General features: G+C 43.6%; 1 protein-coding gene across 1 annotated transcript; it reads left to right on the top strand.

Moving 5' to 3' along the window:
• The first annotated feature begins 119 nt into the window (after positions 1-119).
• Positions 120-19,186, top strand: EXD1 (exonuclease 3'-5' domain containing 1). Its single transcript, XM_054400242.1, is given in 12 exon segments — positions 120-173; positions 218-283; positions 285-333; positions 771-859; positions 2,876-2,962; positions 4,311-4,415; positions 4,541-4,666; positions 5,297-5,344; positions 9,009-9,200; positions 15,626-15,658; positions 15,660-15,856; positions 18,727-19,186. Coding segments are annotated over 12 exon segments (1,506 nt in total).
• Positions 19,187-26,575: the final 7,389 nt, after the last annotated feature.

Consider the following 26,575-nt stretch of genomic DNA (forward strand, 5'->3'; position numbering starts at 1 on the left):
TAGGCTGCTGTTCCAGACCCCGCTTCTGTCCCCGTCAGGTGGCGCGACTTGTGCTGCTCTCTGCCTGCGGCATCATTTTCACTTCCGTGACTGGGGGCTCTGGGGGTCCCGTCTCCGGGATGTGGCCGGCGCTTGGCGCCCAGCATCAAGCTCTGCGTTGCTCTGTGCGGCGGGTATCCCGTTCCCGCTGTGCCACGGGCGGCCGCACAGCCTTCAGCAGCGAACTCCCGGCGCAATTTTGGGTAGAGCCGTTAAAGTCACCCTAAAATGTGGCGTCTTCGAACGGGGTGCTGCAGCACGTTAGTCCTGACCGGACCCTCTTTCTGCGGACTGGTCGGGGCCCCCCTGCCGCCGCCCTTAGGTGGGGGAGGGAGGCCGGGCCAGCGCCCCGAGTCTGGCTCGGCGGCGGACGCCGTGTGGCAGGGAGGGTAGATAGCCGCGAAGGGCCCGTGGCTGCTTCCCGGGTGCCAAAACGGGCACCGCGTTGAGTAAAACACAAGGCAGGAGTTAGCAGTACCTGCCTGTGCTCTCGGCTGCGAGGCCGTGTAGGTGTAGCAGCCCTGAATTGTGTCCTGCAGAGTCATCTTTACGAAACCTGTAGGGTGAAAAATCGGTCACGTAAAATAACGTTTTTATTATTGTTATCATCATCCTTAGTTAACAGTACTTTCAGATCCTATGGTTTTGCTTTGTTCTACAAATTATAAGCTTTTAGCCCAAAGACTGGAATTTGTTGTGTGTGTGTATTTTTTCCCTCTCCCTCGTTTCAGTGACGAACTTTGAAACTAGCAGAAACATTGCAGGAGTAAAGATGTTTTCTGGCACTGAAATAGTCAATGATGAGGGGTTTCTTACCAGAGTTGGGGGTAAAGAGATCATGCCCACTCTTAGCTTGGCATTTTAAATCCTTTTTTTTGGTCACTACTGAATTCCTCAGCTACGCATCTTCTAAAATTAGTAGGAATGATGTACAAATCATGTAACTTTTGTTCCCCAGTTATCTATCAATGAAATAGTAATTTTCTACTTTGTTAAGGTCTTGTGACTGTACTGCTTTAAAGCTTATTAATTAATTCATAAAGTGCAATAAGACTACTAAAGTAAGTAACCACGTTGAAAGCAGTCAGTTGAGGTACGTGTGCCCTCTGTTTACATCCTGAAGGTAAGTTACATTCATTGTGTATGTTTCTATACGTGCAAGATGACTCACTAATGGAATGGTCTGCCCAGGGCAGTGGTGGAGTCACCCTCCCTATGGAGGTGTTTAAGCAGAGTAGTGTGGATCTGGTGCTTAGGGATGTGCTTTGGTGTTGACCCTTCAGTGCTGAGTTGAGGGTTGGACTGGATGATCTTTGAGGTCTCCCAACTGGATGTATTCTGTGATTTTTAGAAAGTTAAATTGCTCAGAGTTCTAGTTAATTTGGTTTTGCTTTTACTCACATCAGCAAAAGCACCTCTAATAAATGATCAGTTTAGCTGAGCCTCTTTCTGTGATTCACTAGGGATAAGAATATGGGATTATTTAAGAAAAACATTTTCTGGTGTATAAACAACCTGTAGATTTCTATTGGCATTGCTTTTGCTTTGGGGACAAGGAACAAACTGTTGAGGAGGAAATAGCTAGAAGGCAGCTACTGAACTTACCAAGCGATTAACTGACTCTATTCTGCCTTTTTCCTGCTTTACTGTATCTGCAACAGTATGTAAAGTAATTAATTGTAGTTAGATACTGACTTTGGTTTTGATGGGATACTGGGAATCACTGCTGCAGATTGTAATGAAATCAGAGTAACAGCCAGTAACTGGATTCTTTAAGACAAGTAAAAATGGTATCTCTGGTGGTGGTGTTTGAAGTGTGCATATATGCAGAGAAAGAATGCAGCATGCATGAGTTTGTAGTGCGTGGATGTGAATCTGCATCAGTGTGCTCTGGCTGCTGTTTTCAGACTCTGTGTCAGCAGTAACTGAGGTGAAAGGTCAGCAGTAACTGAGGTGAAGGGTCATCATTACTATTTAGAGAACCATTACTTTGATTAGGAAGAGAACAACATGAGGTTTTGTTTGTGTTTGGAGAGAGAATTGTGTTGGTTTTATAGGTGTATGGAACTCCAGACATGCCTGGACATTTTCCTCCTAAATCATGTATAGTGACATAAGTGGACTTGGTAAAAAGGCTATTTCAGAATTCATAGCCAGTGATAGATTAAGATTATTAAGTTTAATGGCATTTTTTGATCCTGAATCAGACCAGCAATACTATAGGTCCTCTGAGCCATTTTGTCCTGCAGTAACTTCAGCTGGGATTTGGGCTCTTGGTATGGTGAATCTATCGCACATAGAGAGGAAAAAAACTCTTCCCCACAGGAAGAGACTTCCCTGCTTACCAAGGAATCTAACTGTTGCTAGAGGAAGAAGCTGGGTTTTCTTTATGCTCTCTGCTCATTACATGTGTACTACAGGTTGCTGTATCTTAATTGTCTGAAAACTTTGTGTCTGTGAGAGAAACAAGTTTTAGAAAATGTTCTTTTTATCTGAAAGGAACACTTTCTTTATATGATCTTAAGGAATTTGTTAAAATACACTTAAGAGAATTTCTTAGGGGGAGATCACAGAAGTTTGTACTCTGGTTATCCATAATCTCTGCTAAACATACTGTTGGTGTTTCTAGTTGTGGAATTTCCAACTCTCTGTCTGTAACGGGACTGATACTGTGTCTGTTTCTCTTGGATCGCTATATACCTGAGATTCATTGTGGGTTTGATCTGTATTTACCTTTCTAAATCAGGATCATGATTGGAAAAAAAGCAGTTTGCTGTTTGTCCCTCTGCCTATCATTCTCAGGCACTATTTATTTTCTCTCTGTTTTTTTCATTAGATGCTGTTCCTAAAACAGCAGTGTGTTGTCAGTGTAGCGGGAGAAGATGTAAATTTGTGTCAGCATGGAAAGCTCTCATGGCCAATGGTATCCTACGGTGCATCAAGAAAAGTGTGGCCAGTGGGTTTAGGGAGGTTCTTCTCTCCCTCTACTCTGCCCTGATAAGACTACACCTGGAGTATTGTGTCCAGTTTGGGGCTCCCCAATTCAAAAGAGAAAGGGATCTTGCTGGAGAGAGTCCCACAATGAGCCATGAGGATGATTAGGGGACTTGAGCATCTCCCCTATGAAGAGAGACTGAGAGCCCTGGGGCTGTTTAGTCTTGAGAAAACTGAGAGGGGATCTGATCAATGTCTATCAATATCTGAGGGGTGGGTGTCAAGTGGAGGGGACCAATCTCTTTTTGATGGTGCACACTAATAAGACAAGGAACAGTGGATATAAACTTGAACCTGGAAGGTTTCACCTTAACATGAGGAGAAATTTCTTTGCAGTGAGAGTGACAGAGTACTGGAACAGGCTGCCCTTAGGGGTCGTGGAGTCTCCTCCTCTGGTGACTTTCAAAACCTGCCTGGATGCATTCCTGTGCAGACTACCCTAGGTGATCCTGCTTTTTAGCAGGGGGTTAGACTTGATCTCTGGAGATCCCTTCCAACCTCTAACATTCTGTGAGTCTGTGATAATTGAAGGAGTAAAATCCATCTGAAGACCATACAGTATCTTAATTGGCTCTGATGCTATCATCATCTGAAAGAGAAGGGACAGAAAGTAGACTAGCTTAATATATTAGCTCAAAAATAATCTTAGTTTATTTTTAAATAGGTTTAAAAGTGAGTGTGTTTATCCAAAGCAAAAACTTGTCGGGAGTTCAGGCCTCAAACTTAACTTGGTTATGCAGAAGTAAGCATCCACAAAATGTGTGCTTTGGTATGGCTGAATTGCTTTCAAATAACAGCTTTTGTTAAACCATTATTTAATTTAAACATAGGCAAAACCTCAATTTTATATCCCGTTTGAAATGCTAGGATTGAAAATTATGTCCTTTGTTTCTTTGGTAGTAGTGTTTGGCAATGAGAGGCATCTCACAGGTACAAGAATTTTCTTGGAAGTGGTTCCTTACAAATGTCACCATCACAGGTGTAGGAATTTAAGTGCTGTGCATAGAGTGCACAATGCTCTTGATGTGTCTCAAAATGCTGTCTTTGCCTGTGTGGAGCAGACTACTAGGTTGTTCTTGTAATCATTGTGAGAGTCTCTGAGCACCTCTGGAAAAAACAAGATGTTTAGCATTATGGAAACTAAAGCTACTCTCTCCAACACAGGAAGTCTGTACATAGGAAGTTGTAGCTTGTGGGCAGCTGTGCACTCTCTCCTACTTTCAAATAGTTCGTTCTTATGTCTCTCACTTATTTCTCTGCAACTGAACTTTTTGTAGGTAACAACAAAAAGCCATGTTTTTCTATTTGATATCTTCCTTCTGGGACCTCAGGCTTTCAGAAATGGATTCGAGATGGTACTGGAAGATAAACACATTTCAAAGGTAAGGGTACAGGGGGTGTGAGGACATTTGTGGCAGCAGAGGTCATATACATACATAATGATCTACCTGCACCAAAAAAATTGCAGTTGGACACAGGTTTGTCTGACAGCACTTTCTTGCTTCAGGTTATGCATGACTGCCTCCTTCAGCAGTACAGTGTCTGTCTCTCCAATGTCTTTGATACTCTGGCTGGGAACAAAAGTTTCAACAACAGAACCTTCAGCCTTGTTCAGGGCATTATTTCAGAGAAGGTTTAACATTACTTGAATGTTATAAATGTAATGTGTAAAGAACCAGCAGGCAAGGCTGACATTTAGAGTCCTGTGTAGACTCATTTTAAAAGGTAGTTAATATCTAATATTAGCAGCAAGTTTAATGTGTTGGGTTTTTGGGTTTTTTTTAGGATGTATTAACTGATATCAGTCAAACTTGGCACAACCTGAGGCTTCTGTGGCTTAAACAAGATCCAGGTCAGCTTGTGCTTTGTATTCTTTGTTAGTCTTTCTGCCCCTTTCACAAGCTTAGAAACAGATTCAGGCTACAAATAGGCATCACTGGGAAGCACCTGCTAATAAAAGCAGTGATGGAAGTGAAATAACAGGCCGTGGTAGTCGTGGTAGTTAATGTTGTGAGAGAATTGGGGCATTTTGAGAGAAGAGAAAATAACATCATTAAGGGTGTGGATGTGTTAGGCATAGTTATGTATGACTTATCCTTGCCCTTAAACTGACTTTTTATGTCATAGCTATGTCTGCCAGAGTAACTTTTTAAAGCCCTAATCTGGGCTACATAGTAATCTTTATACAGCAGAAGTTTCCCTCAGTCCCTTTGTGACCTTAGTTTGGCCCTTTACTCCTAAAAATTATGTTATTCCATTACAGAACAAATATCCGTTAGTGTCTGTGTCAATCCTTGACTGCATGAAAGAGGTAGGGGTGCAGATTCCCACCAGTGCTCCCAATTGTACTGGCTAGAAGATATAACTGGTACAGTGGAAATAATTAACCAGAACTCCCCAGCGTAGGGCCTAAGTTACACAGAATTGCACTGCTTATTCTGTTGTCTTGGCAGGAGCTGATGTGCATTTTTCTTGCACTGATAGATCTCTTGGCTTAGATTCCATAGGTCTGATTCATTGTCCTGAATCCTTCCTCTCCTGTAAGTGAGGTAGTGGTCTGGGTTTGGCTACCCTGCAGTGTACCTGATATTACAGAATTAAGCTGTCTTGTCTTCTAAGACTCTGTACTGCTGAGGAAAATAACTGGGTGATACCTCAGAGCAAACTCTTATAGATGGGTTTTGTGAAGCACTTTGTACAGAGAGCTTCCCAGTGTTGCTGAATTGCTGGAACAGGCCATATGCACGAGAGAGACTCCTTGAAAAACAGCAATAGAATGAAAAACTGGTTTAGGTTGGATCCTGCTGGCATAATTTGGAAAGTGTTATTTATCCCTGGCTTTGACTAGCTGCTGTAACTGTTTATTCTCTGCAAGAAGTGACCTAATATAATTGACACAACGTGAAGAGGATGGCAATGAAAAGGTTTCTGGCATTCACTGTCTTCCCCACTGATGCACCACCTGTTGAAGTAACTTTTAGTGTTAATGTTTGTGGAAGTCTGATACTGCGATTTCACATTTGACTGCCTTGGAGGGTGAGGGAGTCCCTCTTGGACTACAGCAGCCTAAAAAGCTTTGTAGTGAGCAGGCAACTGGCTGTTGTCAGTGCTTACATTCTTAACTTTGCCTCGTGGGACACTTCTGTGCTGCATCATCAGGCTAGAATATTCTCATACTCTGAAATCCCTGCCTATTGTAAAATATTGTTGGTTGCTGCCCTGGTTTCAGCTGGGATAGAATAAATTTTCTTCCTAGTAGCGGGTGCAGTGCTGTGGTTTGGATTTAGTGTGAGAACAACATTGATAACACACTGATGGTTTAGCTGTTGCTCAGTAGTGCTCATCTTAAGTCAAGCACTTCAAATTTCCTAGGCACTGCCAGCAAGCAGAAGCACAGGAAGCTGAGAGGCAGCATGGCCAGAACAGCTGACCCAAACTAGCCCAAGGGATATTCCATACCATAGGACATCACCCTGTATATAAAGTGGGGGGAGTTGGCTGGGAGAGGCAGATGACTGCCAGGGCATTGGTTGGCAGGTGGTGAGCAACTGCACTGTGCATCACTTCTCTTTCTTGGATTTTATTCCTTTCTTCTTTTTTTTTGTTGCTTATTTCTTTTTCACTATTATTGTTGTTGTTATATTTTTAATTACAATATTTTATTGTATCTAATTTATTAAACTCTTAACTCATTTACTATTTTTTCCTGATTCCAACTACAGGGAGCAGCTAAGTCAGATTAGACTTTTTATGAATATTGATCCCATGGATGCTTTTAAGTCTTTTTTCTTCTTGTTTGGAAAACAGTGGATTTTTTTACTAGAAACTCTCTCCCTAACCATCTCAATGAATGGAACTTATTTCCATCCAGTCATCTTTGACTTTGAATGAAAGTAACTGGTTGTTTGAGAGGGCCTTTACTGAGGTTCCTCTTCATCTGTGTTTGGCCACTGGAAGCGAAAAGACAGAGAAGGTTTTAGTGGTCAGAAATACTGTACCAAAGGACTGTTCAATAAGGAGTGATAGAAATTTCCTCTTTCCCTGGTGTTTATAATCCAGTGAAGGTCAGCTTCACCTGGATCTTCTTAATTTTCTTCTCTTTAGTGAACTCATCAGTTTGAATTGTTGCAGAACCTTTCTCCAGATATGTTTCCTGCCGCTTTTCAGGGGCTGATTGTAGGCTTCTCTGAACTGCAGCAGTGTAGTCAGTCCAGCAGAAATACAGGCAGTCCTAGATTCTCTGTCCTAAGAAACAGCACAGAATGTCTGACATTTCTTAATACAGGATTGCTGGTGCTCTTAACTTTTTGCATTTTCTTCATAATACTTTCATAGAATCTTTTGTTCCTTGGAAATTGAATAAATGGATTGGCTTAGCCAATACATGGCTTCTGTACCAGCCAAGGCAGCAGTTAGTTCTCAGCCCCTCCTTGTAGGACTTTCCTTCCAGCCCTTTCACCATCTCTGTTGCCCTCCCCGGGGCATATTCAATGACCTTCACTTCCTTCTTAAATTGAGGGGTCCAGAATGCACACAGCACTCACAGTGTGGCCACACCACCACTGAATACAGCAGGATAATCTCCTCTTCTGACTGGCTGGTCATGCTATGTTTGTTTGATGCATCCCAAGATGGGGTTTACCTTCTTGACTGCCAGGGTACACCCTGCTGCTCCTACTGAGCTGCTGTCAACCCCAGATCCCTTTCTGCAGGGCTGCTCTCCAGCCACTTCTCTCCCAGTCTGTACTTGTGCCTGGTGTTACTTTGTCCTCAGTGTAGAATCAAAGGTTTTGACTTGTTAGATCTCATTCTGTTAGTCATAGCCCAGTGCTCCAATCTGTCTAGATGCTTTTGCAAGGCCTCTTGTCCCTCCAGAGAGTCAAGCACCTCCCAGTTTGGTATCATCAGCAAAGTTGCTAATCATAGAATCATAGAATCAAGAAGGCTGGAAGAGACCTCAAAGATCGAGTCCAACCTGTCACCCTAAACCTCATGACTATCTAAACCATGGCACCAAGTGCCACGTCCAATCCCCTCTTGAACACCTCCAGGGATGGTGACTCCACCACCTCCCTGGGCAGCTCATTCCAATGGCCAACCACTCTCTCTGTGAAGAACTTTCTCCTCACCTGCAGCCTAAACCTCCCCTGGTGCAGCTTGAGACTGTGTCCTCTTGTTCTGGTGCTGGTTGCCTGGGAGAAGAGACCAATTCAACTCCTGCATCCAGATCATTCATCAATATATTGAAGAGAACTGGCTCTAGGATTGAGCCCTGAGGAGCACCACTGGTCAACAGCTGGATGCAGCCCCATTCACTGCCACCCTTTGAGCTTTGGCCTTCAGCCAGTTCTTCACCCAGCATGCTGTGAACTCACTCATCCCAACTAGACAACTTGTCCAGAAGGATCAAAAGCCTTATGAAATCCAGAAAAAACTACATCCACCACCTTCCCTTCACCTACTGGGTGGGTGACCTTATCAGGGTATCAAATGTTAAACAAATTGTATAGAAATATGGTGGTTCCAGTTGTATCTTTTTGCTGGGTTTTTATCACCTGACCTTGCTTTTTCATGGGGTAGGGGAGGACTTCCAAAGTAGTTATTAACTATGGGAACTGGATATTTAATGACAGCTGACTGTATTGATGCAAGGGGCTTTTCTCCTTTTAGATCTCTCAGCTCAGCCCTTAGGAATCCAGCTTAGCTTCTGATAGAGAAAGAGAGAACCCAGCATAGGTGTGTGTTGGATTTTGGTTTGTTTGGGGTTCTTTTTAAGAAGCAATCCCTCCTCTCAAAGTCTCTCTAACATCCGCAGCCTTGTACACAGGTGGCCTAGAAGCTACAAGCATTCAGTAGCACTGAAGATAGAGCTCAGCATTGGGAGGTGAATTGTAAACTACAGAAGAATGTGATGAAAAGCTTTGTTACATTTTTTGCTACTTAAATAATGGGGGGTTTTGCATTGGGATATACAGGAGAAGCCTGACATACGGTTCTTAATACCCCTGCCAGCTTCTCTGCTTAATGCAGTTGCTCTGAAGGCCACATACCTTCTGCTGCTCCACTCATCTCTGATGGATAGCTTTATGTCTGACCTAACAGCTGTAGTACACAATTATTTACGTGCTTGTCGGACTCAGTCTGGAGATCTTTTGGGGAGCATAAAGGTAGGTTTGTCTTTGCTTCTCTGGAGGACCTTGCTATAGCACCCTCCTTTTCTGCACCTGTACTTCATGACATTTACCCAGCAGCAGAAACGATGATGTCTGTATCTACCTGGCTGCATTTCATGTTAGCCCATTAGCACAAATCCACCTGAAGTTAGAATTGTGGGTGGTGAGCTGCAGCTGTAAGGCATGGGCACAGGAACCTTCTCTTCATTCTAATCTGAGACCAAGAACCTCTGGGCTAAACAAACTAAACAAAAAAAAAAAAAAAAAAAACAACACAAACCACAAAACCCAACCCAACCAACCAAAAAAACCCAACAAAAAAACAACAAACCAAAACCCAAGACTAAATCCAGTAGCACTTTTCCTCTTTGGTTACATAGTACCAGTAGTATTGCATGGCCAGATGCCTTAGTGGCATAGACACATCTGTAGACACATCTGTAATTGCTTGTCAGTTTTTAGGGAGGGAGGCGGGGAAGATTTTTAGTTAAGGAGGTTGACTTCCTGGACTAATGGAAAGAACACCAAACAAGCAGTGATATTTGTGTTGTTTTTTTCTGTCTTCTCAATTAACTAATCGTAGGAGGGCTTGTAATAACTATGTAAGATATTGCTGGTATTAAATTTGAGTGAAAAGTGAATGGACAGATACCTGTTACCACCTCATTTTTGCAGTGGTAAATGTCTTGAAATATTTATTAGGAAAAGAGAATGCAGGTCTAATTCATGGAAGAAATTGTCTTTTTTCATTGCCCTGGTTTAACAACGCACTCAAGCACAGACTTGTATCCTTTGAGAATTACTTAAGGGTTCAGAGCAGTAAATCCCTTTACTGAGGATTTGGGAGGCGATTAGTTTAGATAACCACAAGAGGCCATAGTTGCTTTATGGATGTAAGAGAAGAGATAAGGTCATAGCTGAAAACTTTTCAGAGAAGTGCTGCAATAAAGAGTAGGTTGTTCCTAGTTCATGGGGAAAGAAAGTGAGCTTGACATCTGAATTTGCAATGTGAAATGCATGCAGAAGTAGGCATGACACAAGGGTAAAGAACAGCCTGTTAAGTGTATTATGCACTGCTGAGGCCATATCTCAAGTACTGTGTTCAGTTCTGGGCCCCTCACTACAGGAGGGACATTGAGGTGCTGGAGCATGTCCAGAGAAGGGCAGCGAGGCTTGTGAAGGGCCTGGAGCACATAGCCTACGAGGAGCATTTGAGGGAGCTGGGGTTGTTCAGTCTGGAGGAGAGGAGGCTGAAGGGAGTCTTCATTGCTCCCTACAGCTACCTGAAGGCAGGTTGGAGCCAGGAGGGGGCAGCTTCTTCTCCTTGATGACAAGTGACAGGACTGGAGGAAATAGTTGTAAGTTGCACCGGGGAGGTTCAGGCTGGATGTTAGGAAATACTTCTTCACTGTAAGGGTTCTCAAACACTGGAATAGTCTGTCCAAGGCAATGGTTGAGTCACCATCCCTGGAGGTGTTCAAGCAGCCTGTGGACCTGGTGCTTACAGACATGGTTTAGTGTTGGGTTTCAGTGCTGGGTTGAGTATTGGACTGGATGGTATTTGATGTCTCTTCCAACCAGATGTTTTCTGTGTTTTCTGTGATTCTGTGAGAACAAATATTCTTTGTCCTTGGGCTGTTTTTTTGTAGACTCTCTTTAAAGTGGTACTCAGGTTGCTGAAGCCAATCCTTTTGCAAATCCACTTATTCCATAAGATCAGCCAAGGAAGTAATCTGATCCTGGGCATTTCAAATGACATTTTGAAGATCTATTTAATATCACATCTAATAATCATGCTTCCTGCAGTTGCTTTAGAAATCTGGCTCCATGGACAGTAAACGTAGCCATATTCACCATGATTTCCCTGCTAATCAGCAGTACTGCAGCAAAACCAAAGATGGTGAACGCTCAAGGGCCATAAAGATACCTTGCATTACTTCAGTTTCTAACATGGAAGGCAGGCAGAAGTCCACCTGAGTGAAGAGACACCATCTGTGGTACATGAAGCCTTTACTTGAAAGCTGTGAGAGAGAAAGCCCCTAGGCAAGAGAGTCTCCATGGCCTTTTTTGTTTACAGAAGATGACCAGATCTGAAAGCTAACTTCTGTCACTCCAGGAAGAGGAGGCTCTTCTGGGCTCTTCTTTGTTTTGTTCTAGCTCTTGGATTGTGCTCTCTGAACAGGATCACCAGGTCTTCCCCCTTCTGAAAAAGGGAAAGTTAATTATGTAGGAGTGCCTTCTGTTATGCATATTGCATACATCATATCTGACTAGAGGAGTGACAAGAGCCATGCTTCCCTGGCCTCCTGTTGCATCCTCTGATCTTGAGTGATGTCATGTCACACAGAAGAATGCTTTTTTCCCTTCTCCCATTCCCCCCAAACTTATGGAAACTGTACCTGCAAAACAAGGACACAGGTGCAGACAGTTTCAGTCATGAGACTTAGTTAAAAATGAAGTACTGAAGCTGGATGGACTACATAGCCACACTGTTTCCCATCCCCAGCTGTCACGTGTTGAATCTCAGCTTCTGGATCGGGGTTTACAACACTCAACTTCATCTTGGTAGCATCCTCCTTATCTTTGCTGGGTCACTGCCAGATCCAGAAGTTCATAATGGCAATGGCTTTTGTACGTAATAACCTTATCAGGTTATCCTTGGTGAAAAAGATGTTTTGGTTTTCCAGTCTGAGGTTGCCTGGGAACTGAATAATGCTGGGTAATGACCAGTGATGCTGACTGCTGGGGCAGTTACCTATGCTCTGTTTCTCTCGTTGAATCAGGGGATTCAGCTTCTGGGAGCAGATCTGGAGCAGGCCCTGTTTTTTCCCCTCTTGGATGTAGCAGCAAGGAAAAGTGAGCATGCATCATCATGGAGTAAAATTCAAACCTCTTCCCTTGCCCTTATGGATCACTAGACCCACCAAGAGCTGAGGAATGACAAGTGAGAATAAGGCTGATGAATTTAACTGTCCCCACCCTTCCCTGGGCTCTGCATGGCCAGTCTCTGCAGTCAGTTTTCCATGTGCCTTCCTCACTCAGACATTTCTGTATGCCCCCATTAGTGGCAGAATGCAAGAATCCTTTCCTGACTAAATGCACCGCTCCTAGCTCCTACTAGGGTCAGGTCACCCTAGTGGCCTGCAACATATTCAGGAGTGCCTGAGTCCAGAGATGCCTAATTGCATGTACCTGTGCCTAGTTTTGCCTTGTTTCTTGAACATGCATGGCTGGTAGTGGTGGTGGGGGGGTTGTCCCTGCTTATTTCAACAGAAGCTTGTACTTTCCCTTTAAGTAAGACAAGTTTTCGTAAATAATTTGATGGGAACAAAGTCCTAGCTTGTCAGAGGCCATGGATAAATTGGTAGGAATGTAGATTAATGACAGTTTATTGCTTTCACAGTAATAAAGTGGTGGGAGCAGAGCAAGCAGCAGTTATGTCTTTTGTACAAATAATATGATTCTTTGACTTGGATGTCATAATAGTTATTGTGAGCAGTTGCAGCAGTTACTGGTGGTAGTCCTGGTTTCACCTCAGGTTTCATCCATCTTTTCTTCCCCTTAATCTCTCAAGGATATTACAAAGAAACAGAGTCCTTCTTGTCAGCCAGCAGGCAGCCCTTCCAGCAAGACTTCAACCTTGCTTCTGGACAGCTAAACACATTAGTTTGTTATTCTATAGTTGTTTCAGCAGTAACAGAAGATGTACTGAGGAGCTGGCCCATGAGCTAAGATATCAGATGGGAGATACGCTGTCAAGGTGGCAGGATGCAGCTCCATTGATTAGAGCTCCCTTCAGAAAAGGGTTGTGGAAAAGATCAGTGGTCCACAGCAGCCAAAAATGATAATGTAGTACTGGGAGAAGAGAATGAAGTGGAAAATGGAGAAAAAATCAAAAAAGGCAAAAAAGGTAAGGCATTTCCATGATCCTGGCAGCTCTAGAAATATATGTTGACATTTTCAGTGGTTTCTTGTGTCATCACCTGGAAGTAGTAGTTGAGTCTTCTGAATAGTGAACGCTCCCTTCTAAGCAACTGATTTTTTACTCACAAAGAGATGCAAACCAGTAACCTCTGATCCCTCACACTTCATTATCTAAACCCTTAACTTTCCTATTCAGCGTCTTTCTCAAACTGATAAGGGGGAGAACTCAACAGAAACTTCCCACCCTGAGGGTCTCTGCAATTTCCTGCATCTTCAGCATAATTCTCTGCCAAGAGTCATTGTTCTTCTAGTGGATGCAGACATCAAGTGAAATGGGTTTCTGTGCCTCTGCTGTTCTGTCACTAGAAAAGAGGCAGTAACAGGGCTTTATCTGCTAGATTTCTAACTCTCCTTGTAGATTCCTATGGTGTGTTGTTAGGTACTTGGAAATACAGCTGCATGCAGCTCTTTAGGACTTAAATTCCCAGAAGCAAACAGCCTGGGAAACCATCAGTGTAAAGGAGCAAATGATCTCCTAGAACTGCTGCGCTTTCTTGTGTAAGTGGTGGCAGTTCACAGGCAGAGCTGTGGTACCACAAAGGAGTTGCACATCCCTGTGCAGCAAAGTCATTTCCCAATGCACTCAAGGTAAAGCTGCAGTAGGTAAGGTGCAGTGCAGTGCATACCTGACGGCATGTTCATGGCATGTCATGGCACAAACTCTGTTCTCTGTCTAAATATAATTGCTTATCTGAGCCAGAAGTTTTACAGATTGGCAGGTGAGTTGGGGCTGCACACAACCCATTTTATGAACATAAGGCCTGAATTTTTGTGCAGCTTGGTTTCAAAGGGTTTAGGGCATGGTTTGTCTCTCACTGCAGGACGCTGCAGCAGTTAGACAGCTGGATGGACATTTGTCTGGTTAAATAGCACTGAAGGGGTGGGGTGCTTGCTCTGCTTTAATCCTGTCTGAATTATTCAGCCTTCCTCTTGATCTGGGCAAACTTGTAGACGTAGGTTTTGTGAGGCATGGCTTTCCTTTACAAATGCTGTGTTAACTCTTTCCCAGTGTGTCACATCTTTGTATCCACCCTTTATATTCTTGCTGTTTCCACCAGTGTGCTCATACAGACATCTGACTTAGCAGCACTCTGCTTTCTGTATTTTTCCTGGGACCTTCCTTTTAAGATCTGCTAATCTTTGGGTATCGAGGCAGGTTTAAAGCAAGACACTCTAGTCACTAGTTCAGCTTTTTCATCTTCTGTTGTTCAAGAACTCTGGGTGAAAACCACCTTGCTGTTTGCATTTCAAGTATTGGTATTAAGTGCACATAGTACAATCTGAAACAGATTCTGGGGACATAATGAATGTTTTGGGCATGGCATCTCCATATTTGTTTTCATGCTGAATGCAGAAGAGAAAAAATGTGTTTTTTTACTGTGCGCCTTTTGTCTTCTGATCTTCATGTGGCTCTGCAGCTTGGTTAATGTTTTGAGCTTATGTTTACAGATTTTTTTATTAGTTCTGCTGTATTTTTGTAATTATTAATACATTTATTCTGGCCTGCCCTTTGTTTTTTTCTATAACTTCATCCTTACTATTTTTTTCACTTGGATATGGTTTCACTTTCTTGAAGAATGCTTACTTCATAGTTTCCATTCCCCTAACCAGTAGTCCAATTTCCTTTCACCCTTCCTGTGATATTTTGCCATTAGGAAATGGCTACTCTGTGCTTCTTGTATGATGTCCTGAAGCTGTTTCCATACTATCTGCTAGGATTGAATGTGCTTGGCTGCCTTTTAAGCTTCCTTGTTTGCCTAATTCCCCTTTCTACAGCTGAATGCAACTGTGGGTTTTTTCCTGTTGCTCTTATGAAGTTGGTGAGCATTGCAGCCCTTGTTGAGGAGCAGATCCTTGAATGTAACATTTTGAACAACATTCCACATGACCAAATCAAGGAGTGTGTCTCCTTTCATGTACTTCCTAAGCAGCTGCTTCATTGATCCTTAACTGTTGGCTTTTGCCTCATAAGGGTTTTTTACTGATAGGCTAGAATACTGTGGTTTCAAATGCAAAGCTGGGAGAGCTGCTTTTGCAATGGCTCCTACAAACAAACATGAACTAGTTATGCCTCTTTGGGGGGTTTACAGCAACTGCATAGTGCAAAGGATCCCTCAGGAGACCTCTAAAACCCAAATGTGATATATTACTTAAATCTCGAAGATAGTCATAATAAAAGAGTAAACAATCCCTGCAGGTCTAGCTTTTTTTCCCTTTGGGTTCCCTTTCAAAGAAGGGGAAGATTTTTGCCCTGAGGTATTGTTTGTGTAAGCAGGTAATTGGTACAGTCCACAGATCTAATGAGAGATGATTGTTCTGTTCCATTGGCAAATTACAGAGGGAGCTCTTATCCGGTACTAAGGAAAGTAGAGCATGTGTTTGCATATGTATTGATTTGATTTCTTTTTTGTTCCTTTTGTTTTTTTCCTTATCAGCCCACTTGCATGGAGCTGCCAAAGGAGCCAAAGTCATCTGGCAGACGGCCAGAAGCTTCGAAGGGAGAAAGCAATAAAAGACTACAGAGTGAATGAGGATGGTCTTTTGATCAGAGCAGCCACGGAATTAAAAGGGAGAAACGATGCATGGGAGAGTAGAGACTGCAGAGATGACAGGGGCTGCTTTCCCACAAGTAAAGTGGTGACTCAAATGCTTCACATCCTTCAACAGTCAGGATGTACTTTGTCAAGACAAATGTCCTTGTCCAGCAGGAGTGGGGAGGTGATTGTCCCCTTGTACTCAGCTCTGGAGGCCACACCTCAAGTATTGTGTCCAGTTTTGGGCAATACAGGAAAGATGTGGAGGTGCTGGAGCAGAGGAGAGCAACGAAGCTGGGGAAGGGCCTGGAGAATATATTTTATGAAGAGCAACTGAGAGAGCTGGGAATGGTTAGTTTGGAAAAAAGGAGGCTGAGGGGAGAGCTCATTGCTGTCTATGACTACCTGGAAGGATGTTGTAGAGAGGCTGGTGCTGGTCTCTTCTCACAGGTAATTAGTGATAGAACAAGAGGCAATGGCCTCAAGCTATGGCTGGGTGGGTTTAGACTGGACATTAGGAAAAATATTTTCACAGAAAGAGTGGTCAGGCATTGGAATGTGCTTCCCAGAGATGTGATTGAGTCCCCAACCCTGGATGTGTTTAAAGGTGGTTTGGATGTGGTGCTTGGGGATATGGTTTAGGGATGAACCGTATCTCTACTTGTAGAGTAGGGTTATCAGTCTGACTTGGTGATCCTGAGGGTCTTTTTCCAACCTGAATGTTTCCATGAATCTGTGAAAAGCTAGAAAGGGTTTGTTTGAAGAAAATACAAAAATGTGGGCTTGGTTTATGTACAGATAATTCTCTTGGCATAGCTGTGCAACACTCTTTCATAGAGGAGGGAAAAAAACCCCATCCTAATGAGCCCCTATGCTGGAGAAAACACCAAAGCAGTGTACTGAGAAAAAGGACTTTTCTGCCAAGCCAGAGTTATTTTAGGCTGAAAAAAGCAGCTTCAAGCTGAGAGCTGCACGCCACTGCTGGTGGTCTGCACTGCTGCATCAAACTGGTGTAGATAGGGCTGTAACCCTAATGTGGTGTGTATATAAACACTTGCGTGTAAAGGATGGGGGAAATAAAGCATTTAAATTTGTTTAATAGATATATTTATCCCAAGAAAAATAAGATATCAAGGTAAAAACAGTTTGTTTCCAATACACTTGCTTTGACTGGTATTCACTAAAAGTAAAGCTCTGCTACTGACAGCACTGTTCTACCACCTGACAAAAGTCATGTAGGCCATGAGTTTTTGGACATATCACTACATTTCACTTGCAAGCACAAGACTGTTGCAAACTGCTTGCATTTAAATTCTGCATTTATGCACATTTTTAAATGTAAATACATTAAAAATACTGCATGTTTTGCCATTCCAATGGTCTAGACAGGGTGGGGAAGACCTTTGCTCTCAGGATTGTGGCAGTATTGTTAAGCACTGATGAACAACATGAAATGGGGAAGAATGGAAGAGGCAACAGTGACTGTCCCAACCAGGATGAGTTCAGGAACAATCTGGGCTTCAGGCTGCAGACACCTGAGTAGTAATGACACCAGGTTGCAAGAGACATGATGTTTGTCTGTAAGTAGGTGCTGATACCTGTTTCAGGTGTGAAGTGTTTTTGGGTGTGAAGTGGTCTGACTAGATGACTATGATGTATGTGTGCATTTCATGTAAATATTGTTGGAGGAAATGTGTATTGGTCTTTTGGTGTTCTGTTCTCTCCACAAGGAGTCCTGGACCAGCAGTGCTTTTATAGGTCTCTTCATTAAAACTCACATCTGGGAGTGGCAGAAAAATTGGCAGAAAAACTTCCAAGTTTTGCCCTTTGTCAGTAGTTTCTGCATTAAAAAAAAACAAACCCTTAATGGCATTCTGTAATCAAACTGTACAGCTCCTTTGTCTCAGTTCACTTCAAAAAAATAAAACAGGTTTGAAACTAGTTTTGCTTACAGTATTTTATTTGGAAATTGAGTCTAATTGGAATGGAGTCACCACTCAACAATGCCCAAGTTTTAAAATGACAATTTTCTTAAAGGAGAATAATAAAAAAAAAAATGTCAGTGGTCTTCAAAACCTTGTTATGCTGCTCGTTGCTAGCACACAGTTCATCTAAGTATAATAGTGATGTGTGACAAAATCATGTATGATTCTTAAACTGTATGTGCATTAAGAATAGTGACCAACAGGTGAGGGAGATTCTCTTTCCCCTCTGCTCTGTCCTAATGAGGCCACATTGGAGTATTGTTTCCAGTTCTGGGCTCCTCAGTTCAAGACCAGGAGCTGCTGGAGTGAGTCCAACAGAGGGGACTGGAGCATCTCTGAGACTGACATCTGGGGCTTAGGTGTCCAGGAGCAAAGGGCACAAACTAGAACAAAGTTCCACCTGAACAAAGGGAAAGCTTTACTCTGTGAGTGTGACAGAGCACTGAACAGGGTGCCCAGAGAAGCTGTAGAGTCTTCTTTGGAGACTTTTAAAACCCACCTGGACATGCTCCTGTGCAACCTGCTGTGGATGACCTTGCTTTAGCCAGGGTGCTGAGTAGATGGTCTCTGAAGGCTCCTCCCAATGCGTGCCAGCCTGTGATTCTGTAACACAATTGTTGATTGTAGTTAGGAATTTAAGTATTATTAACAAGTTAAGGGCAGCTCTGTAATGAAGTTTTACTATGGCAGTAGCCTTTATTGGGACAGTGTTATTTCCTGGTAATTGTGGTACCAACAGAGCTTAGACCTCAAATACCACCTTCTATCTCTAGGTGATGAAACGAAACAGATTAATCGCTCATTTAACGAGTAAGTAAATGCCATACTTGATGCGTTTAGGGAGACAGCTGTGCTCAACAGCTAATAGACTCAGCACGTTTACATTGTGAACTGTCTGCACAACTTTCAGGCTTTTTCCTGAGCTCCTGTGATGCAATTCTTCACGTATGGCAAAGGGAACGTGCAAAATGCACGTAGCTGGACGCAATGGCCCTTTTTTGTCCATGTTGCTGCTAGGTGTCGATGTTCCAGTTCTACGACCATCTGCGCCTCAACACGGCAGTGCCTAGGCCGGACGCATGCAGCCACTTCAGCCTGGTTTGAAGAGGAAGCCTCGCTAACGCTCTCCGGCCCGTGGATGATAGCCAGGTCAGCCCGCGGAGCCTTAGAAGGGCTGGGAGGTAGCTGGAGGGCCGCGCCAACCCGACTCCCTCAGCGCCCTACCGCCCTTCCGCCGGCTCAAGGGCGAAAAGGCGTCACTTCCGGCACACCTCCGCCTCCCGCGCGGGCATCGCGAGAAACCACCCCACCTCACGCGAGACTCGCCAGCTCACCCGGCCGCTTCGGCCGAGTCCCTTCGGCAATTTCCGTCACCACCAGACCTTACCAATCGGCCTGGAGAGTGCATCGATGGGAGCTGGCTCCCCGCGGGCTCTGTGTGGGGACGGCGCCCACTGTGTGGGTGCTGAGGCTATGAGGCTGCTGTGGCGACAGCAGTGGGGCGGCAAAGCCAGGGTGCGGGATCTGGGCCGTGGGGAAGTATGCGGGGTTCGATTGTTCAGGCCTGACCATGGCGCCTCTCCTCCCCCCCGCCATGGCTCCCCGTGTCCCTGCTCCTCTCCTCTCAGTGAGCGAAAGTGGCCGCCGCCGCCGTCCCAGCGCCCGCAGCCGCCGCCTCCTCCTCAGCAGCAGCGCGGGCGCCATCTTGGCGAGGCAGGAGTCGAGAGCGCCCCGCGACAGGAGACAGGCAGCGCCAACCCCGGCAACGCGGGGCAAGAGGCCGGGTGAAGCGAGCGGGGAAACGAGCCCAGGAGACACCCCCAGCCCCCCGCCGCCGCTGCTGCCGCGCCGAAGCTGGGCCTGCTACCCAGGTGAGCCACCGCGAAGACCAGGCAACGACACACCGGGCCAGGGCTACGAGAGGCGGTAGCGGGTCCCCACCTGGGCAGGCCGCGGCTTCAACTCCCCCCCCGCTAAGCGGCGGCCGCAGCAGCCGGGCCTCTTCTTAAAGGGACAGGTCCCTTCTCCGCCCTACCCGCCGGATGCGCCCCGATATACCGGTGTAGCAGCCGCCCCTCCCCCGTCCGGATCGGAGCGGCCGCCGGCCCCCCCGTCATACAGCGGGGGGAGGGGGGGGTCGGTGCAGGATTCGGGGGGGGTGGGGGGAAGGGCGGGAAGCGTATGCGGTGGCAGCGGGGCAGGGGCGCCGCCGTGCACCTGCGGGCACACGTGCGCCCGTGGGGCGGGGGCGCGTGCGCGGGGGGGGCGCGCAGCGGGGGCAGCGAAGCGCTCGGGCCGGGAGGGGCTGGGCCGGAGGCGCCGCCAGCGCCGCGTCATGGGCGAAGGCAGCCGCTTTCCACGGCTTGGGCCTGGTGGCGGAGTGTGGTGGCAGGACCCGCTGTTCTCCCCGTGCTGTGGGGGTTTGTGAGCCTCGTTCGGCTTGCGTCCCGCCGGCTCCCTTCGTGGGGACTGGTGTGGAGGTGTCAGACCGGGGCCCTAGGCCTGTAACCGCCCCCGGCTGCCTAGGGCAGGGCGGTCTGCGGGCGCTGCCGGTCGGGGCACCCCGTGTGCGCACCGTCCGCATGATGCAACGTTGCTGCTGAACTCGGGAAGTCCGACTCGGTGCGAGCTTCTCCTTGGTAGTGCCTGGCTGCGCAGGCTTGGGGTTGTCCGAAGCACAGCCACCAACGTCTGCAGGAAGGTGTTGCCTGTCAAATTAGTATCAGTGGTGATGCAGAGTACCTTCTAGGTGTGCATAAAACATAATTTTTAATGTTATGTTTGCATTGGTGATTTACATACACTAGGAAATTGTGGCATAACCTAACATGCACATACATAATGCAATTTCTGTTGTGATGAGCATTATGCATTCTGTTACCCTGTTGCTGATCTTGAGTAGCTGGCTTCCCATTCCACAGTGTTGCAGGTGATAGTAATAAATTTCTTTAAATTATTTCCTTCTTTTCCCTGAAGAAAATGGTGCAAATCAGGTTCCTGTTTTGTATGTTGTTAAAATTTTAGTTTTCTCTCTACTGGATGAATTACTGTATGAATGTGTACAGCACACCTCATATACCCATATGTGAGCAATACCCATCCTTTTTTAATTTACAGGAATTAGAAATGATGTCTTTGTGTCATCACTCCTTAAAGGTGCATGTGTAAGAGTAGGTCATAACATCTAGAGGTTTGTTAAGACAGTAAGGGGGAAAGTACATGAAACAGGACTGTAGCTTCAACCTTTTCCCAGTGTTTAGGATATTCCCAGTTACTCACTTCTCTCCCATCTCTCACATGTATATTAAAGTTGCTTAACATGCTGCCTTGTATTTCTTAACTCTTCAAATAGGCAAGTTTTGTTCCACTTGGGTATAATGTAATAAGCTGTAGATTCTGTAACAAGCATGGTATTTGGCAAGCTAAACTATATGCTAGGGGTTGTTTTGGGTGGCAGGAAGAAAAGGGTCTTAGCAGAGCTCTCTTGGACATAGTTCACTTGCCGTGGTCTGGGGTGCAGGGAGTGAAAACCAAACATGACAGGAAACATCCACGCAGTTGCTTTTGTGTGCACAGAGAGCAGGAGTGAAGCAATGGCAACTTGTGAGGGTAACAGTGCTTTTAGGGAGGCAGCATGGATACATTGTCAGAGGTCTCCATAAGTACTGCTAACTGCCCTTTTGGGACAAGACTTACTCTAATTGAACAATTAAATAGGTGTATTTTTCTGCTGGTCAATCTTCTGCTAGTTTAAACATGGAAGCTCAGCTATGGCATGCCAACTTTAGTGTTTGCAATGTTTAAAGGGATTCTGCCCTTCTTTTACCTTCTGGTAAATTTTGGTAGAGCTCTATAGTTTGTTTGTGTTTCGTTTTTTTAGTTGTTAGTTTTTTTCCCTAATAAATTAGGTCCTGTCTGTGACTTTCATATTAGCAATTAGAAAATTCAGAGCCTGTGCCCTACTGTCTCCTCTTCTTTGTATTTAAAAGGTGGAATGACAGTCAATGAAATGCTGTCTCATTCCTTAGCAAACAATATAAAACCTTACTATAAAAGCAAAACCATACAGTAAAGTACTATATATAGGACAGTGTCTAATTTTAGCTACGTTTCATTACTTAGAAAAGCAATTAAAATGGCTTCTTTTTAATTTCAAACTGAAGTGGTGTGAACTCACACCTCAGTTAAATGTCTTTTATTTGTTCGACTTGAATGTAGTGGAGATTGAGGGCTTGGGGAAATATCTTCCTATCTGTTTTGTTTTTTTTTTTTTTAATAAAAGCAATAATCTCTTAGGTATCAAAGTTATGTTTAAAGCACTGCCATAATAAAAGCCTAGATGGGGATTATCTTTTGCTTTAAGGCCTGGCATATAGTGTGCTCTGGAAAATAGTTGTCAAGTCTAACTCTACATTTATCAAAGCAAGCTGAAATGTGAGAGGGGGAAGGAGAGCTTGTGATTCTCCTCCAAGCAAAACACCTTTTCAAGTTTCTAATGCCACTGCTTTTGTCTGTAGTAGAGATTATATGCTTATAAAGAAATTTGGCAAAAATATACCTTGCTGATAGTTCTGCGCTAATGTAAGTTTCCCATATAGTCCTTGACTTAATCTTCTATATGCATGTGCAGGGATTACTCTGGAGATGTTACTGCAGAAAATTCTTACAATGTTCTGCTATTCTAATGAGTGCTGTGTGTCTCAACTGTTAATTTTCTTCAAGAAAGATAAGTGTCTTAGGTGTTCATACCTGTTTGGAGAATCTCTGTAAGTTGGTGTCAAAATGCAAAGCATGAAAAGACCATGTGTCAAAAAAACAGAAGTGAACAGCTGCTAGATTTGTGTGAGAGCTAAAATAGCATAGAAGGTCGTATACCTCCTCCTGGTTTTTAATCCTGCTTTATGGGTAAAACTTTCAGTGCTTTAAGTGGAGATACAAGGAGCACATACTTTCCATGTGTCAAGTGGGATTTCAGGGTTCTGTCCACTTCAGTGTTTTGTCAATGTGCTTAAGAGCGGTTGGACAGAGGAGAGGTAAGAAACTCTGCTTTTGTGGACTGAGATATTTGAACAAATAAGGGTGCTCACCTGCTAGCTGGTAGCACTCCATATGCATACACTTAGTGTCAGGTGAGACTGAGTTTTATCGGTTTCATTGGTTGGACTTGCATTTGTCATGGGCTCGGAAGAGGTGCCACAGATTAGCTGCTGTGTTGTACCTTTTACCTCCATAGCAGCTTGTGTTTGTGTATGTGCTCTCAGCTAGGAGTGCAGTTGTTACTTATTTTGGGGTTTGATGGTAGTGTTAGGCATAAAGAGAACAAAAAGTAATCCTCTGGGTCTTACCTGAGGTGTACAGATGCCAGAAACAGAAGAAAAATAACAAAGCAAGGGATTCCTGGAGGGGGAAAAGTACTATTTCAAGCAGCTGTACAAAGCAAATCCTTTTTAGCTTGCAACTAGGCACAAGCACTGCACTGTGTGCCTGCCAGTTCTGGGACTTCTGCTTTAAATTGATATCAGTAGCAAAAACTTGTTGGACTTCATTCAGAAATTCCCAGTGGTTACTCATTTAAACTGGGAGGGTCTACTTTTAAAGCTAAGCTGCACCATGAAAGCAGTGTTTTTGCTGTTTGGTTGGTGGAGGTCAGTGGGTATATAACTTAGAAACCTTTCTATAAAACATAACTCTGCTCCCTGAGGACATCCTTGGAGGACTCTTCTCTGGTACTGGGTGTTTACTTAGTGACTAGACATTAAAATGGGCAGACTTGAAGAAACAGCAAAGACACCCCTCACCTACATTAATGTTTAACTAAAGAATGTGATTTGAAGTCATATGACGAAGGCTTTTTCAGAATCAATCTTGCATCTTTAAAAAAAGATACTTATGGTTATGAGGGCTATTTTGTATGAAAAGGGGGTGTGTGTGTATATATATATATATATATAGAGGTGTGTGTATATATATGTGTGTATATATATATATAAAGAAAACACACTAAACTCAGATTCTGATGATGATATTTTACCTGTGCTTTTTAATAATTCCAAGGGCCACATGACACAATTAAATGGTTTCAGTGTGAGCTTCTGATTAAGTAAGAACATTAGAGGATTCAAAGTGCTGGCCAGGCAGTGTAGCAGCTAAACATTTTAATTCTGAACTGTTTTAACTAGTGGAGATGAAGCAAGAAAGCAGATAACTTTAATATTGAATTTGATACTGGAGCTTAACATAGAGTTGGTGTATATATATGTAAGAAAGTTGGTTTAGCCCAAGGACTACTCTGCAGCATCCAACCATCTTACCACTTGTAGCATCTTGGGTATTTAGCTCAGTGTTACCATTAGTAATGAAAACATTTTGAAAATCTGGATGTCTGCAATCTCCCTTAAACTGAGTAGGCTAAATGCTAGATTTGTTTCAGAAATGGCAAAGAGGAGTTGGAATTCATGTCATCCCCATGTAAATCCACTGATGTCCTGATGATGTCCTGAACACTTGCCTACTGTAGTGGATCAGGCTGTTCTGTGATTCTCGGTTTTATCACATCTTCTCTAGCTTCAATATTGGAACAGGTTTTGCCACTAGAAGTCTTCGTTTCTTAAAACCTAGAATGAGAACAAAAGATCAGAGGATAAGGAAGTATCTGTCAATTAGCTTCCTGTCTTACTACGATCAGCAGAGAAGTACTGTGTGACTGTTAGCATATAAATAAATGAATGGCTGAATTCAGTGGCTGAACTCTTCTCTGTCCCATGTGCCTATGTAACTCTTATTAAACTTGTTTTGGGCATTGTTAATATACTTACAAATATTGTTAAGCTTTCCTGTGTTTGTTTATTCGGTAGGCAGAATACAGAAGAGCAACTGTTTTGAGAACAGGAGTAATTAACATTGTGTGTGCAGGAGCCTTCTGAGACAATTTAAATGGGAAGATGAGGAAAAGCATGTCTTTTCCTATGGATGAAATGCAGAATCCTTGGACTTGTGTCAGCACAAGGAGGACTGTGTTGAATGTGGGCATGAGAGGTTTCCTGGTCTAGAAGTAATATTTGAGAACATAGGTACCTAAAAAAAGTACAGAGAAGACAAGTAATTAGGATGTAGACATGTGTACTAAGTGTAGAGGCTTAGTGTGGTGTACATGACAAGAGGATTTTAATATGTTGAAATCTGGAATGAAACCTGCTCCTGCAGTTACTGCAGTCACTGTGGACAGAGGGTATTATCATTTGCATTCATATTCATCACTCTGTGCAGTAGGAACTCCTGAGTAGCCAGCTCCTGTGAAAATCTCTTAGTTTTGTAATTACGAAGCACATCTGATAGCATCTCCTTTTCATAGGGTCATTTATATTTTACAGGTAAAGAAAACAGCCTTCTGCTGAGCTGTCTGCTAAGCTGTATGAGGGTGCAGAGGCAGTGATCCAGTCTGGTGGGTCCACGCAAGTGGACCTGGGCAGCTAGAAAAGCATTCAGTTACTCATTCTAGATCAGGAATATGATCGTGTTTGTTTTGCCTCTGGCCTGTTTTCTGTCCTCCAATTAAAAACTTGACCTCAAATGTATCTTAATGCTTTCACTGTATTTTTCTGTGAAGCTTGTATAGGTTTGTGAGGGCAAGGCTCATTGGGGTGCAAAAGAGGACATTTGGTTGTTAGCTTCCTTAGAGGCCTTGAATCCAAATAAAGTTGTGTGTGCTTTATGCTCCTTGGGGCATGTTTCTTTCCTGCAGTGCCTTGAGGACAGGCAGTGCCACTGAATGTTGAGGTTTGTGAAGGAGATTTTCTGCAAAGAGTAGACAGTGGAAATACGCCTTCTGGATTTGAGTAAAACCACTAAACAATGATTGGAAATGACATTTTGACTTAATATATAAATTATTATTTTACTTTTCATTATATGTATAATAAATGTTAACAACACGTCCTCTTGTTGATGGATACATTTTGAAATGGAGTGATAAAAGGGATCACCATACTTTTTCTGGTGTGATAGTATGATACCCTGCTAGGGCTTGAATCTTCCAACTCTGTACTATACATAATTTTCATTGGTGATCTGAAGGAAACCACTTTGACCTTCTTGGTGTCCTTTTTGTCTCCTCTTGAATAATTTCTCCCATCTATATCTCCTCAGTTCCATGTTCTCTGATGCTTCCTATCGTTTTCTAACCTTGTACTTTCTTCATGGCCCTGTCTCTTGGAAGACAGTTTCTTTGTTTTGGGGTAGTGTTTTTCAGATATCTGTTAAGCAGTATGACATATGTAGATGAACGTTTCTTGGGAAATGTGACTCTTAATACCTTTATCTTAAGGAAAGCTTCAGGTGGTTTCTTCTGTCAACTTCTGCTGGAAACGGGTATTTGGTAGCAGAGGTCAATCATTCCCTTCCTGCCAGGTGTACAAAGATCTAGCATATAGAAAGATAAACCTATATAGCTTAAGTCTGGAAAAACCAACCAACCAAACAAAAAAACCCCAAACAAACAAACAAAAACCCTTCTGAGTAGGGGTTGTTATCCTGTCTTAATTTTGGGCGCACCATGGTTTATTTGGTATGAGTAAAGATGTTAAGGCTAGGTGTTAAATAAAGTTTGCTATTGTTTATCCATAGCCATTAGTCTCAAGGTGGCAGTCTCCATAGGATTTTTATAACTTTCAGAGTTCTGAATCTGTTCTGTAATTTTCAGGGATAAAAGTCTTGGGAATAGTTAGATGCTGATTTTCTGACTGTGTAGTGAGAACAGTTTGGGGACCAGATACTCAAATTTGCTTTTTCACTTATCTAAATCTAAAACTATTCGGTTATTAACAGTTTAATAACCGAACGAATATAAAGTGTTTTGGAGTAAATCAAC

The sequence above is a fragment of the Indicator indicator genome, chromosome 4 (assembly GCF_027791375.1).
Source record: "Indicator indicator isolate 239-I01 chromosome 4, UM_Iind_1.1, whole genome shotgun sequence".
Classification (NCBI taxonomy): Eukaryota; Metazoa; Chordata; class Aves; order Piciformes; family Indicatoridae; genus Indicator; species Indicator indicator.